Source organism: Haliaeetus leucocephalus, unplaced genomic scaffold, assembly GCF_000737465.1.
Source record: "Haliaeetus leucocephalus isolate CR32 unplaced genomic scaffold, Haliaeetus_leucocephalus-4.0 Scaffold206, whole genome shotgun sequence".
NCBI classification, from domain to species: Eukaryota; Metazoa; Chordata; class Aves; order Accipitriformes; family Accipitridae; genus Haliaeetus; species Haliaeetus leucocephalus.
The window spans coordinates 12,756,998-12,773,559 of record NW_010972642.1 but is presented as its reverse complement, the minus strand read 5'-3'; the positions used below and the strand labels follow the sequence as shown (position 1 = coordinate 12,773,559).

The 16,562-nt window shown below is 40.7% G+C and overlaps 1 protein-coding gene across 5 annotated transcripts in view; it reads right to left on the bottom strand.

Moving 5' to 3' along the window:
* TXNRD1 (thioredoxin reductase 1) overlaps window positions 1-5,708 on the bottom strand; it is a 28,301-nt gene extending 22,593 nt beyond the window's left edge. For 3 of the 5 annotated variants that reach the window (XM_010566319.1, XM_010566322.1, XM_010566323.1), the window contains exons 1-2: window positions 5,496-5,708; window positions 3,209-3,331 (exon numbers count right to left, since the gene is read on the bottom strand). In XM_010566319.1, the coding sequence (XP_010564621.1) occupies window positions 3,209-3,295 (87 nt within the window). In that variant the 5' untranslated portion in view covers window positions 3,296-3,331; window positions 5,496-5,708. Of the gene's footprint in view, window positions 1-3,208; window positions 3,332-4,115; window positions 4,162-5,270; window positions 5,469-5,495 lie in introns of those variants that run through there. The other 2 variants (XM_010566320.1, XM_010566321.1) reach the window with 2 other exon arrangements.
* Window positions 5,709-16,562: the final 10,854 nt, after the last annotated feature.

The window sequence follows — 16,562 nt, the reverse complement described above, 5'->3', positions numbered from 1 at the left end:
TGCATGCAGTAGAAAAAAAAAGATGAAAGGAAAAAAATAGGCATTCATCCTGCTACACAACAGCACAGCACCAGCTGATACACAGAAGACTCTGGGAGTCAAACCTCCTCTTCTCTCCTTCATCCTGTCAGTTTGTTCACACTATTTCCCAACATCACATTTACTTTTAACATCTTTAACAAATTCTTCATTAATGCAGTTTTTCCTTCAAAGATGGTTTCTCAAACATTTGTTTGAAACCACATCACACAATGACATAAGCAGTCACGTGGCCAAGCATTACAACAGTGCTTATCCAATCTTTTTTCTTGTAGTAGAATGGAACACTAGATTTTGAGTACAATCTGTAGTTGTCAGGATCACCTCTTGCTCTTCAAGCTAGTCAACCTGTGGCAAGTTGACTTTTCTGTCAGGGCATGCAGATGTCACCCAGACTAGAAAAATGATGGTTTATTTCATATTTCCCCTGAGAAATTTCATTAGCAAATCTACAATCAATGTGCGTAAATGATACCAAGAACTGGAATTTCTATACCGATTCCATTGTTCCCTTTGTGCTTTTTAAGAAAAAGGCAAAAATTGACGGCGGTAACTGGTACCACAAAAAACCAAACAAACCACACTTAAGCAAGGACTACATCGCTGAGAAACAAAACTGAAAGATTCCCCCATGAGATGCAGCAAAATAACTTTGATACTTGGAGTAACCACAACTGTGCTGCATCACACGATGAGTTCTTAGATATGTAAGCAATAACAACTGTAGGCACAGGATATTACCCTAAGGCCTTGGGTTTGGTTTGGGAGGAGCTGGACAGCTTTCAGCATTATGCTACCAGTAATACTTGCTAATCCAAACAGCTGACAATCAGAATTTCGATTTTAAATGTATCTTACTTCATGCAAAACAATCATATTTCAAACAATGCAGGCTGTAGACACCTTTGGAAAAATATTAATGTACTGTATTTCTGCTTCCAACAAAGGTCAAGGTTGGCCAAGAAGCTAATTTCTATTAATTAGTAGCACCTCTGAGAAAGTTCCTCAGAAAGGTGCTTAGGGACTCAGATGCATTATTAATGCTCCTTTATAATGACAACTCTTATACACAGCTTAAAAGAGCTTTACTAGTGTTAGCTAACTAGAACACATGGATTCCCACGCTTACAGTCAGCTATATGCTCACATAATACAGCACAGCATTGCATCACCACCTCAGTAGAGATCACAAACAGATATAACCACTTCTGCAGAGCGATATGCCCACAGTAACAAAACCTGCCCTGCAGGCTTTCAAACCTTACTGGGTTCAGCGCAGTGTGGCATGAACACAACAAGGTTGCTTAAGGCTGGAGCTGTTCTGTGTGAACTGATAGTAGTGGCCTGGCGCTTTGGTCTGGGTCTGCGCTTGGGTTGCACAATGTCAGCCTGGCAGCGTTTGCACTCACCGTGGAGACATGCCTCCAAAATAACAAGCTCTGAGCACAATATAGACAGGAAAAGGAAGACGTGCACACAAAACCGCACGTGTCATACTGAAAAGCACACATTTAATCAACCTAGTTAAACTGCTGCAAACCTGAGTGTAGATACCTGGAACTTGGTATAAGAGCTGTGTAGTTGGGGTTTTTTCCCGTTTTGTTTTGCTTTTTAAAGCACTGTTTGTTAATTCTCTAAAAAAAACTGAACAATCTAAGTCAAAAGTTTATGCATGTAAAACAGTTTCACTTCAACTTCATGAAACTGATTTGAAATACACACATTACTACCGACAGTGATGTTGACTTTATTGATCTACTATCTTCTGCCCTGCTCTACAATCACTTGAGAGCACTAGAAAGCAATATACTTTATACACTCAGTTGAAGGAATAAGACAATTTGTCTTCCTAGCTACACACCTTTTCTGTTCCACAGCTGAAAAATGATGCAATAAACATCACTGCTATAGCTTCACAATGTAGCATATGTATACAACAAAGCAGAGCAGTCTCCTTATGGAAATTTCAACAGATGGCTTTTTATTACTGCAAACTGTTTTTGCATTACTGCAAGCTCCCTTTTACTCTTGTTACTCTTCTGTTCTAAAACATCCCTATCCTCTGAAAACCAGTGTCTGTTTCTCTTTGCAGGTTCTCAGAATTTTTACAGATCTTATCTTCCATCCTACGCCATGACAATAGTGCCCCTATTGATGGGAAAGCAGTAAACTACCAAAATAGCAGGTTATGGACATATGGCACATTACAATCCACCACTCAGCACTGCACTCTTCCATTAGAACAGAAGTTCTTCTAAGGGACCAAGGTTTAGTGTGAATCCAGTGCTACGCCAGAAATATTTTCTCCTCATTTTCTTTCACTCCTCAATGACCTCATTCACTTCAATAATAAAAGAAATGCCTCCTGTCTGGAAGAATAATCCAGCTCCAGGTCTTGAGCAACGAAATAGTTTTATTTCTAGGAATGCTCAATTCACTTTCAAATAGTTAATTCTACCACAGCAAGAAGAGGCAAGATGTGCCTAACTACTGATGTAAAGGAGAGTTACTGACTTACATTAAATTTCAGCAAGTTTCAAATATTTGGGATAATGACAACTCTAAGAGCTGGTATATTCTGCACCACTGTGGATTCTTTTAATTAATTCTAGATATGCTTCTAAAAGCAATATCCTAACCAAAAATCATAAATTATTTGGGTACAGGCAGGAAGTACCAGACCCTAGAAATGAAAGGTGAGATCCTAACTCTGCTTAAGTACAGGCAACATCTCCATTTATGCATTGTCAAGAATTAGAACAACATACGTAACTATTTCTGAACAGATATCACTTTCAGATAAAACTAGAAACCTCCTGATGTTAATTTTGAATAAAGAACTTTTTCAATTACAAGCTGAATTTTAATTCAACTACTAATAAATACCATTGAGATATATCTACCTGCTCTTTTCCAACAGCATCATCTCCCATTAGTGGGGACCAAGTTTCATTCTATTAAGAAGTATACCATGACATTTTTAAGTGTTTCTTCTTCGGAACATAAGGAAAAGAATATTGTATAACTGGGGCTAACATCAAAAGAAATCCCACTGATGAGGCAGAAATATTATGCCCCTAGACTGTTAAAGATACCCAGCTCCAAGACATTAAGGATGTCACCCGCCTACGTACAAGGAAACTATAAATCTGTACTTTCTCTCTCATACCTTGGCAGCTGCCAGACCACCTGAACCCCCACCAATGACAATGAGATCATAGTCGTAGGCATGCAGCATCGGCGTATGCCCGTTCATTTCCAGCAGTTTCTGAGTCTTGCCTTCCTTATGTGCCTGAACAGAGAAAACAAAAAGGATTAGGGAACATTGAAACATTACCCACAGTGCTCAAAAATTAGTATTTTCAGTAGCAAATATTGTGGTAAGGGAATATAAGTGCATCTGAATTTTCTGAGCTCTACTTTTAATTAGCTTTTTAAAATTTCCTCTTCTTAATCCACCCTTGAATAGCTCAGTATTTGTTAGATACTGAACTATGAATTTTCTTGTTCGTTTGAGCCCTGGGTTTCCTTGCAGAGCTTAGTTTTCCACATCAATGCAACTCCAGTGCCTCCTCATATTGTGTACTCCAGGATGAGATACATACCTGCTGACACAGGCATTCCATTAATTTATTTTATTCTTTTCATCTGCCCTGGACTTTCCTAATTAGTGTTTTTCCCCTCCTCCTGCATATATTAGTAGGAAAATACAACAATCATATACAACATTGTAATAATCTGCACTTAGCAGCCTTACCAACTGAATGAACATAACTGAAAGAAGAAAAAAAAATTACAAAACCTACATTTTTTAACATGCCTGTGTTTATTATGGCTTTGGTTAAGCAGTGCAACTAACTTTGGCATCAAATGGATCAAGCGTGATCACTAAAGTTTCACAAAAGAGTTGTTTTTTTTAATCAGATTACTACTACCACAGAAAAACAACTCAAAAGTCTTAAAATGCATTTTGACAGCTGTATGCCACAAAAAACATTGCATTGTCTTCATATACTCTTTCTAAAGTGAGTCTTTGTACTTCATTTGCAAAGCTCCAATTTATCAGGGCTTCGGACCTTCAAGCCTTTGGAGTTGCTGGCAAAATTCTCAACGTCTCTGAAACTGCAGGACAAGATCTGGAGTGAGTGAAAATCAGATTCCTCGTCTGATGTAAATCAGTGAGTACCAACTAAAGTCATGACAAAACTTTTAAGACCAAAAAAGGAAATAAAAACCTCAGTCACTTTACAAATCTGCTCGCTTTTAGGTAGAACTTGATTCAGTGCTACTGGAATAGCCATGGCAAATAAAAGGAAAGAAAAAAAAATAAAGAAGGTCCCCTTCTCTTTCCATCTTAATTTTGTTTTGCATTAAGCAGCCCTTTGTGCTCAATCCATTCTACTGTAACCTTCCTCTGAGGTTAGGTTATTCCCTCTGTACGTATAACTGTGTCTACCCTAGAGACTGCTGCCAGTGCAGCCGTATCACTGACAAAAATCCCCTATCCCTCCAGCAAATTACACAGCAATGTCAGCAGAAATTTAGACTGTGCCTCTGCCTGTAGAAAGTTCCATTTCAATAGTATTTCATAACCCTGGGTGGCATGTTAATAGTAAAAACAAAACCTAGAAAACACCTGTGGCTCTTGTGAAGACATCCAAAAATACCTCTTCCTTCCTCTTCTCCTGCTGCACCACACCAATATATAACCCTACCACTGAATCTACTTTGCACTTGGTTGCCCTTTTTTCTATTTTTCTAACACAGCCATTGGCCAGGCTCAAACTTCCTACTGCAATCACAGTAAGAGCAAAAAAGGAGCATATATTGCATTATGATACGCAGTTTCACTTTATTTGTATTTAGGGACATAAAATTAGAGAAAGTGCCATTGTTTTCCAAAGCACACCTTCTTGTTTGCTCAGTGGCAACAGGATGGTGTGAAGCTTAAGGGCAGACTAACTCCCACAGTCATCAGACCCAACTACCAAGAACAGTATCTTTTTGATGCATATAAAGAAACCACAATACCTACTCATGAAATTTGCTTAGATCACTACTTATGTCATGATACTTTTTTTTTTTTTAAAGAAAAATGCTTTATGTTTTCACACGGATTAAGAAACTTCAGCTTTTATTCCCTACTGTTTGGTTCTTTTTTCATTAGTTCCTCATAATCATTCTTCATGAAAACATATTAAAAGTTTAGATCACACAAAGTAGCTTACAACCTTCTTCTCTGAAACCACCTCCTAGAATCCCACTCCAAAGCATCTGGGATCTTGACAAGCTGTTTCCCATTTACTGGTGAAACTTACTCACGAACACGATCCCATCCTGAGAACGGATCTCCTCCATTCTTCTCCCGAGAACTACAATTTTCAAAAGAAAGCCTACATTCTTATTATTTTTCAATGTCAAAACTAATTATAGTCTTTAAAATGTATCTCCCCTACCTTTAAAGTTTTCTCATGATCTCCTATTTGCTTCTCCTGTACAAAACCAACTGGCTGTGAAGTTTCTGCTGTCACTTCGCGCTGCCCTTCTTGCAGGTTCTGTGCTTTCTCTGTGAAATAAAGAATAAAATAACATAGTGTCTGGAGAGACGTCCTTTATGAATGCTGAGCTCCTCAAGCGAAATTGTCTGGGGGAGTGGCCTGGCAGCTTCATCGCTTCCTCATCAGCGGCATGCCTGTCTCAGGGGAGCGTTTCCTAAGGCGACTCATGACTCATTTGCAACGTTAGGATGACTTGCCATATTTTTCTCTTTAATAAAATCCCATACGGGAGTTGGCGGGGATTTCAGTACTTTTTTGCCAATCTAACGATATGCTTGGAACAAAGCAAGGAAATAACACTTGCTGTGGCTAAGCCTGAAACTTCAGTCTTAAAGGAAAATTATCATTTTTACCTTTCTTGCCCAGAAAGCGATTTACTTATGCTGATGTGCTGTCATTTTTTTCCCGTACTTTTGAAACTAAATTAAAAGGTTTTATTTTTCTCCTACAATTAGCTCCCTGGAAACTTCTTTCAGTTCAATTTATTGATATAATTGTTTTTTTCCACACCCCCCCCCCCCCCAATAATTTCTGCCGTATGGTATTGCTCATACTATGAAATCCTCTAAATAAATGTATTCAAAAGTCTGGAAAAGATCTGTTTGCCCACTGGTCATAACTGATTTTATATCTATATTGGAGATATATGTATCTCCAACAGAGAAGGTTAAACATATTAGTGGAAAGGAAAAAATTAACATCTTTACACACAGTGATAATTTATTTGATATGGCATCAAAAAAGAAAAAATAAAAAAGAAGAAAATCTAATACTTGATTGGAATCCATTACCAGTTCTGCCTTCCTCCATATAACTGAGTTACATTAAGCTTAATTTCCAGTAAATGGGTCACTACACACTTGTTTGTACTTAATCACATACATACTTTGCACTGCACAACCAGCATTAATTGGCAAACTCTGACACGTGCACATACTTAGACAAACAGCCATACTGAATGTGTATACATTCCTTGGGCACTGAGCCCACAAACCTGAAGAGCATTCACACACACACACACAAATGCAAAAAGGCAGTCACTGAAAATTGGTCTGTAATCTTGTTGTCTCCAGTTTCTTCTCTGAAACTTGGTGATTAAATCCCTTTATCTCACAAATGTATTGGGAAGAGTACTTTGCTGATGTTAGTAAAGGGATTTAAAGATCAGAATCGTTACACAATAGTTAATAGTAGTATTAGTGATGGATAATACTTGGCCTATTCTAGCTTGGGGAAGGAACGCAGGAATTAATCTGTGTATATATACATGCATGTAAAGAAAGAAAAGCAAGAACACATTTTGAACACTGGTCACAATCTTCACAAAGGAGAATTTTTTTCTTCATTGTATTATCAAAGCTATAGTCCTGCACGTACCTGAAACAACTGAAGCCTCATATTTTATGCCTACAACAAGTTTGAACAACCTCAGGAATGTTCACCTAAAACTGTATCTTCAATGAGATAAAAATCTAGTTGTTAGACAACACAGGCACTTATATAGACATCTCTAATGATTTTCAGGTAGATCTGTGCTAGAGGTGCCTAGCTTTAGCAATAGCCCCAAAACCCAAAGGCAACCACAACCTCCGGCAGAGACTTGAAAGAGTTTGTATGCAGGCTGCTGCTGCTCGGGGCCTCTCCCTCGTTGGTTCGGGCAACCTGCCACAGGCAGGATGACAAAGCAGAAAATGCTCCGCGCGTCACGTGCTTCGTCTCCATAAAATTCCATCCATTAACGGCAATTACAATAACCCGCAGTCCTGGTGAATCGATACGTTCCAGAAATCAATCGGCAGATACCTTTTTGCAGAGTGAGACTGCCAAGGAGAACCCAGACCACGGAGCTGCCCTGGATAACCCTCCGTGACGTAGGGTGAGGATGACCCTCTTTGCCTGGCAGCATCAGTGTTACTTCAGCAAGTCTGTAGCAACTCACAGCCATTGCACGAAGATCCAGTCAGGCTCTTACCCTGCGCTACCACCATTTTTGGGTTTTTTTGTTAGTCCCAATCTAGAAGATGGTGGCTGTTGAGTGCTACCTCCCCTACAACCTGCCAAGTGCTCCTTGACATGGGGTGAACCGATCTAACAAATCACTACGATCAAAAGGGGACAAGCCTACTCTTCCACCACCACACTGGGTTTTTTTCTGCTTCTTGCTGTCTGCATACTTGGCACCAGCTCTGACAGCCAGCTGACCCTTACATGAGTTAAGTCAACTCACTAACCTAGGAGAAAACTAACCCAGGAGAAGAAAAGATGTGGACAGTTTCCCACCAACCTAACAAGCTCAGCCAGCTCAGGGAAGGATCCCGTGAGCAACCGCAGCTGGTGCCAGGCAGAAGACAGCCATACCGACCAGCAGGGAGGAAGGGGAGGCAGCAGCATTTCTCTCGCTGGTAGCAGCAAAACTGCCAGTTTTGCTCAGTGGCCTGTTAAACCAGCAAAAAACCCCATCTTTTTAGAAGTTACCTGAAACCATTTCTGAAGCAGACTACACTAAGCCTCATTGCCACTTCTTGAGCAGAGAGAAAAAAAAAACAACCAACAAAAAACAGTGAAACAACTATGGTATTTTTAATCTATATCCTTCCTTATTGGAGTGAGCTTCCTCACAAACTAAAGTCCTTCCTGGTACCAAAGCCTCTGAACTTTTGACTGTCGGTTGTGTAACTTCTGGTGGGGGTGAAAAAAGGCACAATTGGGTTTCAGAAGGCCTTGACCAGGCAGGAATGTGACCAGCCCAACACAACAGCCCGGAGCAGCTTCGTGAGCAGAAATGCTCCAGGATAAGAATCGCCTTAGTCTGCAAAAGCGTCCACCCAGGGATCCAACAGGCTGCCGAGGCAGGACGTGGGGATCCATGGAAAGCACCTGCCCTTCAACTACTCACCATGAAGGTCTGTAAGGGGCGCTTCAAGGCAAAAGTCTTCGCTGATTTACCTAGATTTTCTGTATCACGTAGAAGGACATTATCAACAAGAATGAACATCTCTTTTTTGACAAACAATGCAGTTAAATAGCCATCTACTCCAGTAGTTCAGAAGATGCCTCTAATTTTGTAATGCTTATGAACAAGAATGTAACTTGCTTTACAGCCTTATCTTCAGGCATCTGAGAAGTACAGGCTATTTCATATGACGATGAATGTTTACCTCACACTCAGGTGAGCTTTTTAGGTGGAGAAGCTTTCAGTTTTTCCTTCTCCTAGATTTGCTCATTTCTGCCCTTTCAGCACAGGTCACTACCTCCTCTGTTGCGTAAACTCAAACATTTGGAAATGATGGTAACAAAGCCGTCATCCAGATTACGACAAGGGAAAAACCCAAGCCTTTAAAATACACACCTCCAGCCCGGATCATATCCCAGATCCGTGCTGAGACGCTGCTTTACAATCAGCTGAACTGACAAAACTGAGAAGGAACGGAAACCTGGGCCAGGATGCAGGGAAGGACGAGAACCTCCTAAACTGCTTTTGCCCCTATGGGAATCACAACACACCCACACTCCCCTGAGGGCCAGGATCAGTGGGTCGAAATTTAAAAATAATACTTAGAAACTTTGGTGTAAGTTAGACCTTCAGCCTACCTCACACGCTTTATTTTTTACTGTGACAAGAGACACAGTGCAGCCTTACAGCTAATCAAGAGAAGCAACGGAGTTGGCTATTGTAGAAGATGTGTCAGGGCTTGCTTAGATAAGGGCTGCATGTGCTGTGCTCTAGTGATTCTAGGCAAGAACCACTGGTACCTTTGACAGGATAAACCAGCACAGCCCTGTGGCTATTCTCTTTCTTTCCAAGTGCTGATTCAGTGCTTGGCTGCCCTGTCAGAGGAAGTATAAAGATAGCTTGGAGGTACATTTGCCTCCTCACCTGAACTCAGCCAAAGTCTGAACCCATGACAAGTCAGTAATGTTAGGACAGGCCAACTCAAGATAATTTACACCCACAGAATTCAATGCTCACTGACAAGCGCTGTTAATCAAGAGTGAACCACGGTGTCACATGAATGCTACTTCTGAAGGCTGGTATATATGAGCCTTGAACCCTGCTGTCTACACACGGGACCAAGATATATGTTACACCCAATTAAAAGTACCTCTAGCCTTCTCTCTGAAATTAGCTACTTGTCCTTAACCATGTGTAAAGCACCACGTGCTATCACTGCACAGAAATCATACAGCTAGAGTAAAAATTTTACTTTCCCTCCTAAGTGTCCAATGTTAATAAAACAAAAAACAGAAGGTGAAAAACCCTACCTCAGAGCATCTTTTGCACCTACTTATATAAGCAGAAGCTTGCAACAGTTGTATATACTCCGTATGGTTCATAATTTCAGCCTGCAAGCAAAAAGTTCCATGGTGAGTGGAACAAACAAAAACACTTTACCAATACCACAAAAACACATGTCTTTCCCAGGGCTAAAGGCTGTTTTTTCCTAAAGAATCTCACTGTCTGCATAGGCAAGCACTGAGGGAAGGAGAAGTTGAGAAAGACTGAGCTATGCACTCAGTCCTTAAGACTGCTTGCTCGTTTGTCTGTTTGGTGCAGTTCAAGTGAAAAACAAAGAATTTCTGAGCATTTGAATAGCTCCTTCACCTGCAGAGTGCACAAAAATTAACAGATGAGAGTGAACAGTGAAATCACTTTCATCCTTTTCTCCCTGGACCACAGGTCTGTTTTGTTACCTGCTGGCTTCCCACACATGCAGTCTTCATGTAGCATAAAGAGAGCATCATATGCCTAAAACCAGAAAACAGCCTTGATGCTCCTCCGGTTCTGCCAGTGACTTGCCTGACATATTGCTGAAATGTCCAAAAGGTGTTTAAGTGTTTGAAATCATTATGATAAGAAGCATCCCATCAGAAAGTAAATGCACAGGTCTTCTTGGCTTTATGCTCTCTCCACATCTGACCAAGAAGCCCTTAAAACCATTAGTGAGAGTTAATTCATTAAGTTACTGCATTTTTCTTAGCAATCCCTGACTATTGATATAAATGAGAGCAGATCCAAACCAGCCCTAACTTCACCAAGAGACTGGTTGTGTAATCTGGCTCACTGATACCCTTTTCTACGCTCATTTCCCTAAGCCTACTGAATTAATGAACAAATGTGAACAGGGTGTTTCATACGTTTGATTCTGACTCGCTCTCAAATTAAAAAACCACCAAGCTTCAAAACTGACAAGTAATGTGCATTTTCCTAAGAAATGAGAAGTTTTCCGAACTATGATATTGCTTATTCAGTGTGTTGCTGCAAAGTGCTTTAGTTTTCATTGTATTCTTGTTAATCCACTTTTCATATCCAAGAGCTTAAGATTTCTTCCATTTAAATAAAGTGTAGCTTGAATGGGATCAACATCAAGACATAATGTGGGATAACTTCACTTTGCACTTAGTTGAAACAGGGTACACAAACAGAAACTGGAGGGCTCTACTTTGGCACAGGTTTCTGTTAACAGTCCTGGACTGCAGTCTGTAGTGTTACTCCAAAACACCCATCTCCTTCATGAAAACATAAATTCTTTTTTACCACAGCTATTTCAGTATAAAAAGCATTTAAAAGCCTTTTCATAAGTGGCGAAACACATAGGTACAAATTTTCTTCTGGGAACTTTTCAACCTGTGTGTTAAGTTCTCTAAGCCAGAGGAGGAAAAACATTATCTTACAATACCGGTAATTTTAACATGGATTTTTGCCTATTCCCTTCCAAAGTCACTGCTGCTTTTGGATTTACCTATATTAGTATAATGCTTTGTCTAATCCAAATGAAAACAAAGGAAGCTGATTTCTGGTATGACTACCTGTAGGTGTATCATGCCCACAGTGCCATCCATACTGGCTCACCCTTCATTTGGGATGACCTGAAAAAGCTGAGCTTCCTGATTTTTTTTCTTGACATTCCTGCAACCAACACAAACCTGTGGCTCCCACAAACTGTGATTAATACTGTCATGCTACCTTTTTTTTTTTTTCCTGGTCAGTAAATAAACAGCTCTTTGACAAGAGGAGGAAGTATCACCAGTCACACTTGAACAAGCGTGGCACACCTTAACAAGTGTGGCACCTGAGGCATAGAGAGGTAAAACAGTACTCAGCAGGGCTGGAACAGGATCTCCAGGTGCTGGTGCCATTCATTAGTCCCTACAGCCATCGGACATGCCTTTATTGTCTCTACCACAACTAAAGCCATTTATTAATTCCCACACATCTCTTTGTAATCAGGGTCACACCTGAGTCACAGAGAACACAAAAAAATGGTGCAAAACAGCTCAAAAACAATCAGTTTTTCTGTCAAACAGGCCAATATTAAAAGTGAACATGGTTAAAGGAAAATCAGCTTTTTGCAGGCAATCTCCCAGAATGGGCAGTTTAAGGCAGGCACTGCACTGAAAAAAGTACTTGGGTACTTGGCTCAGAAGCCTGTGATTTTCCCACCACCCCCAAGCAGGGCTTTTTTAAGGGGCGGGGGGACAGGACGACACAACACTTATTTTAGCCCAGAGTGATCAAAATTTCTTGTCTTTGAAAAACAAAAGGACTTGGGTGGAATTATTTAATCCTGCTTGTAGCAGCCCAGCAAACAATGACATAGCATTTTTACGAGATGAGCGAAGAAAGATAACCTACACAGGTCATTGCCCTCCAAACCATCTTGCTACCTAAGCGATACAACAAACCAATCTCATGCACGCAGCTTCTGACAAAGGTCTAGCTGGAAATAGTTGTGAAAGATGGGTGGAAAACAGTAAGTTACGCTCTTGTGAGCTAGAATTACAGCGATGTGCTTGCTTTGTGTCAGGCTGTGCAAACAGTGGAGGAGTTAAGGAAGTCAAGAGCTTCCTTCCCACCATACTGGGGATGCCACGCCAGGACACAGGCAAGGTGACCGTGCCAAACAACACTTTCTTCTCCAAGCAGCTGACTCAACAAGTGAAACAGGCAAGTTTGCTAGAAGATGAAATGAGATGACATCTTGGTTCAATATGTAAAACGAGTTCATTAGCAGATTCTTAAGAAAAGCTAAGGCTACACTAGACTAAGCTACTATTATTTTCTATGGAAATAGAAGTATTTGCATGCTTTACTTACCTCCTCCCTTTGCATTTGTATCTCTTTTATGCAAATACCAGTGCTGGGTCAGAGAATGTTGTAACAGCCAAAAATTACAGGAGGTCTCACAGTTCCACAGGGTTTACCATAAATGAGTCCAACCACATAATCAGCTGTACAAGGCACAAACAGTACATATAGGAAAGGCAATATGCTAAGGAAAGCAACAGCTGTGAGCTTTTTGGAAGAAAAGTAGAAGGTAAACCCAAACTGAAGATGAGGAAAAAAAGAGATGGCATCAGATATAGCTTGGCAAGTTAGAGGACGGCTCTGGGAGGAAGACCTACAATGTGACACCGCATTCAAAACAGGAAGTTACTGAAAAGTATGAATGAGGAAAACATGAACGAGCACTGGAAAAGAATTTCACAGGAAATACATGAGTCAAGATGCTGCAGACTGGAAGGTAGCTGCATTACAACAGGCAGGTATCAAAAACAGAGGAAGCATCAAAGAGAAAACTTTCTCAGGAGGCAGCAGTGGTAAAGTGTTCTCACTTTAAATCAGTGGAAAAAGGAGAGCAAGTTACCAATTCAGCATACTGAATAAGCCACAGTGCACAATTTTATCTGTTATTTGGTTTGTTTTCTACAAGCACAATCAAAATAATAGGAAGACACCCTACCAAAGGATGTCCAAGATGGGCTTAATGGAGGAACAACATTCAGACAGGAACAAGCAGTGAAGTTTTATCTCCAAGGAAGTCTTGAAAATAGAGAAACCATAACAATGGATGGAAAAAAAGGGGACCAGTACCATACACTGTGAGGGCCAAGCACTGTTCCCTTTCACAGCAGAAATCAAGAGGATGGCATAACTGTTAACAAGGGTGGAGGAAGAACATGGGCAACCACGACACCACCTCCAGGAGTCAAGTCCACTCTACTCCTCTCCACAAAGACTGCTGTGACACATCTGTTATTGTAACACCTGAGCAGTTCACATGTAAATTATATGGTCAAAACATTTGCAGGAAATACTGCAAAAATAAAAATATTTGGGACCTCATTACTCACACACTAACCACACACAAATGTCAACGCAGCTTAATCATCGGTGTTTCTACTCCAGCACAGAACTAGGACCACCAAAGTGGAGCCCCTGTTATTCAATCTCACAGTTATGCTGTATTCATAGGCTCTCATATTAGCACTAAAAATGAGGAGCAATGATTCTAAAAATACTTTAATTCACTTTGTAGAATCCAACCCAAATTTCACTCCAAATCTACTATACCTTTCCAGGCCCACCAGTGAGCGTGTGCTGTGTCCTGAGTGCCCAGTCCTGAAAGGAGCCGAGCAACTTCAACTTACATGAAAAGTCAAACTGAACTGAAAACACAGCCACTCATAAAATTCAACTAGCATGAGGATCTGGGGGAAAAAAAGCAGAACTTGAGGTGATACCAAGGTAGAGTCCCACAGAAACAAACAATATGTTTTATAAAGGAAAAGCTGCAACCCAGGCTGTCTTAATTCTGAGATGTGAAAGTTTACCCCTTATTGTATAGCTTTGCTTTTTCTCATTAATCCTTTCTGCAGTAAAATGCCTGCTTATAATACAGAAAAGTAGTACAGAGAAATTAACAAAAAGAAAAAAAAAATCAGGAAAAGCATTATCTTCTGAGTTATTTCCAATTTTCATACCTTTATACCTGCAAAATTTCATAAATACTATATACGCAAAATGCAATGTTGAAGTAAACTGAATGCTATTTGAAGATTGTAGGATAACCTTTTTGAAAGCACAAGCTAAGGACAAGAGAATGTATTTAATAGCTATGTTATGCAAAATATATATATATAAGCACTTTATCTTAACATTTTTGCTTTTTCCTGTGCTAGCCACCATTCTCCTTGCCAGTTTTGCTCATTGCCAGCTTGCTACTGTTTGCTTTTTTTAAACATCCTTAGATCTTACAGTGAATTAATAACTCTGAATTTATTACTCCCATTGACAAAAAGATGGAAGGGTGGGAACAGATCCAGACAGTAATTAAGACACTCTTACAGCTAAGAACAGCCCAATTTCTTCCTCTTACTACATACATAAGGTTAAATTCGCCTTGTCCAAAAAATGTATGTAGATATAAAAAAAAAAACAAACTACTGCCTGGTATGACTAACTATGGAAAGGGGTTAATTTAAGATTGTTCATGTTTTAAGAGTCAGTTCAACAATGAGTAACTAGCTTATTTGAATTATGTCTTAGTTTTGAAGTAAATTACATATCTCTATTTGCATTTTTTTTAACTATTTGGTTTTAACCTTCTATTTAACCTCTTCAACAGCACTTGCAACTCCCTTCATCTCTTGTCCTTGATATTAAAAACTTTGACTTGTTCCTTCAGGAAATGGATGTTGGGTTTCAGATAATTATCCACTGGTACGTGGCCATCCCAGAAGCAAAGCTGCATAGCTGCTGAAATATAAACCTTGACGTCACAGTTTAAACCAACTTGCCTGAAGAATTACTTTAAGATGCTGCCAGAGTTGTAGAACGGGCAGCAGGGAGTAGTAATGTCTTAAATTGAAAAACCAAAGATACAGCAGAGCATATAAACCAAAGCCCAAACAATATGTTCTTTTAAGTCATTTACCCTAAATGAGTCAGCTCCATAAGGCTGAAAAAGCTCAATGCAGGCTTAACTTCTGAGTTTGTGTCAGCAGATACATTGTCGTCCAGAGGAACTGGGTTTGGGTATAACTCCATAGCAGTTTAGTCTGCCCCAGACTCTGTGCTATCATATCTGCCTAGCTTTCAGTACCTGATTTAAAGCTAAACCGCATATTTCTAAATCAAAACATGGTGGTGGCAGCATTAGGTAAGGGAACTGCTGTGGGTTAACCCTAACTGGCCTCAGGGTGCCCTGAAAATACAAGGACAACTGGACTCTCTTGACAGTGGTTTGAGTTTTCTTTTTTTCCAGTCCTTCCTGTTAGGGTCAAGGAACATCCAGTGCTTCCAATACCAAGTTTTTACTTGGACTGGAAGATTTTATGTTGGTATAATTGAAAGATACTAAGCAATATAGGGCCATAATGATAAGCCTATTTCATGAGTCTTAACTCATGTTATAAACCTCATCTTTGTATTTGCCAACTCCTGCTGTGCTCCCGCCTTACGCAAATTCATACTGCACAGGCATCTTTCTTCTTTGTTTGCCAAGTCTCTGACAATTTCCATTCTGCATAATGAGACTTAAAATATTATGCAATACCTTAAAGCTACCAAGGTGCTTTAGCTTCAGTGTTCTCAAATTACTGCATATATAGAAACACCTTTAAAACCAGACCCCTTTCTGAAGAATTAGGCAGGCCTGAAAACACTCCTTCAACAGCAGATGCTCAATGAAACACTACATCCTAAGAGTGCTGTTTCACTTACACAGAACTGCTGTACAGCGCCACATGTAAGCCTAGGTTAGTTTTCAGGCATTCGTTACTTCGAGCTCATTATTTCTCCTTTTTTTTTCTTCCACCGGGTTTTACAGACACAGCGAGAGCATGGTTAATACTATATCCGAGGAGGATCAGAGACCGGAGTTCTGACTCCAAAGCGCTACAAAGCAGCCAGCCCTACGCTCACGCCAGCTGAAGGCACGTTAAAGTTGTTCCACGGCGCGGTACTCCCGCACCCGAAGACGCCCGGCCGGCAGCAGGGCGGGGGGGGGCCGGCCGCGTCCCGCTCCCACCTCCCGGCTGTTTCAGCGGCAAACCAAAGCCTCCCGCCCCGGTGCCTACCTGCTCCCCGCCGCTCCGGGCCGCCGCCGGGCGCCTGCCGCACCGCTTTGCTCTTGCGGAGAGCGCTGCCCATGGCGCGGCTCGGCGCGCAGCCCCCGGCGCGGC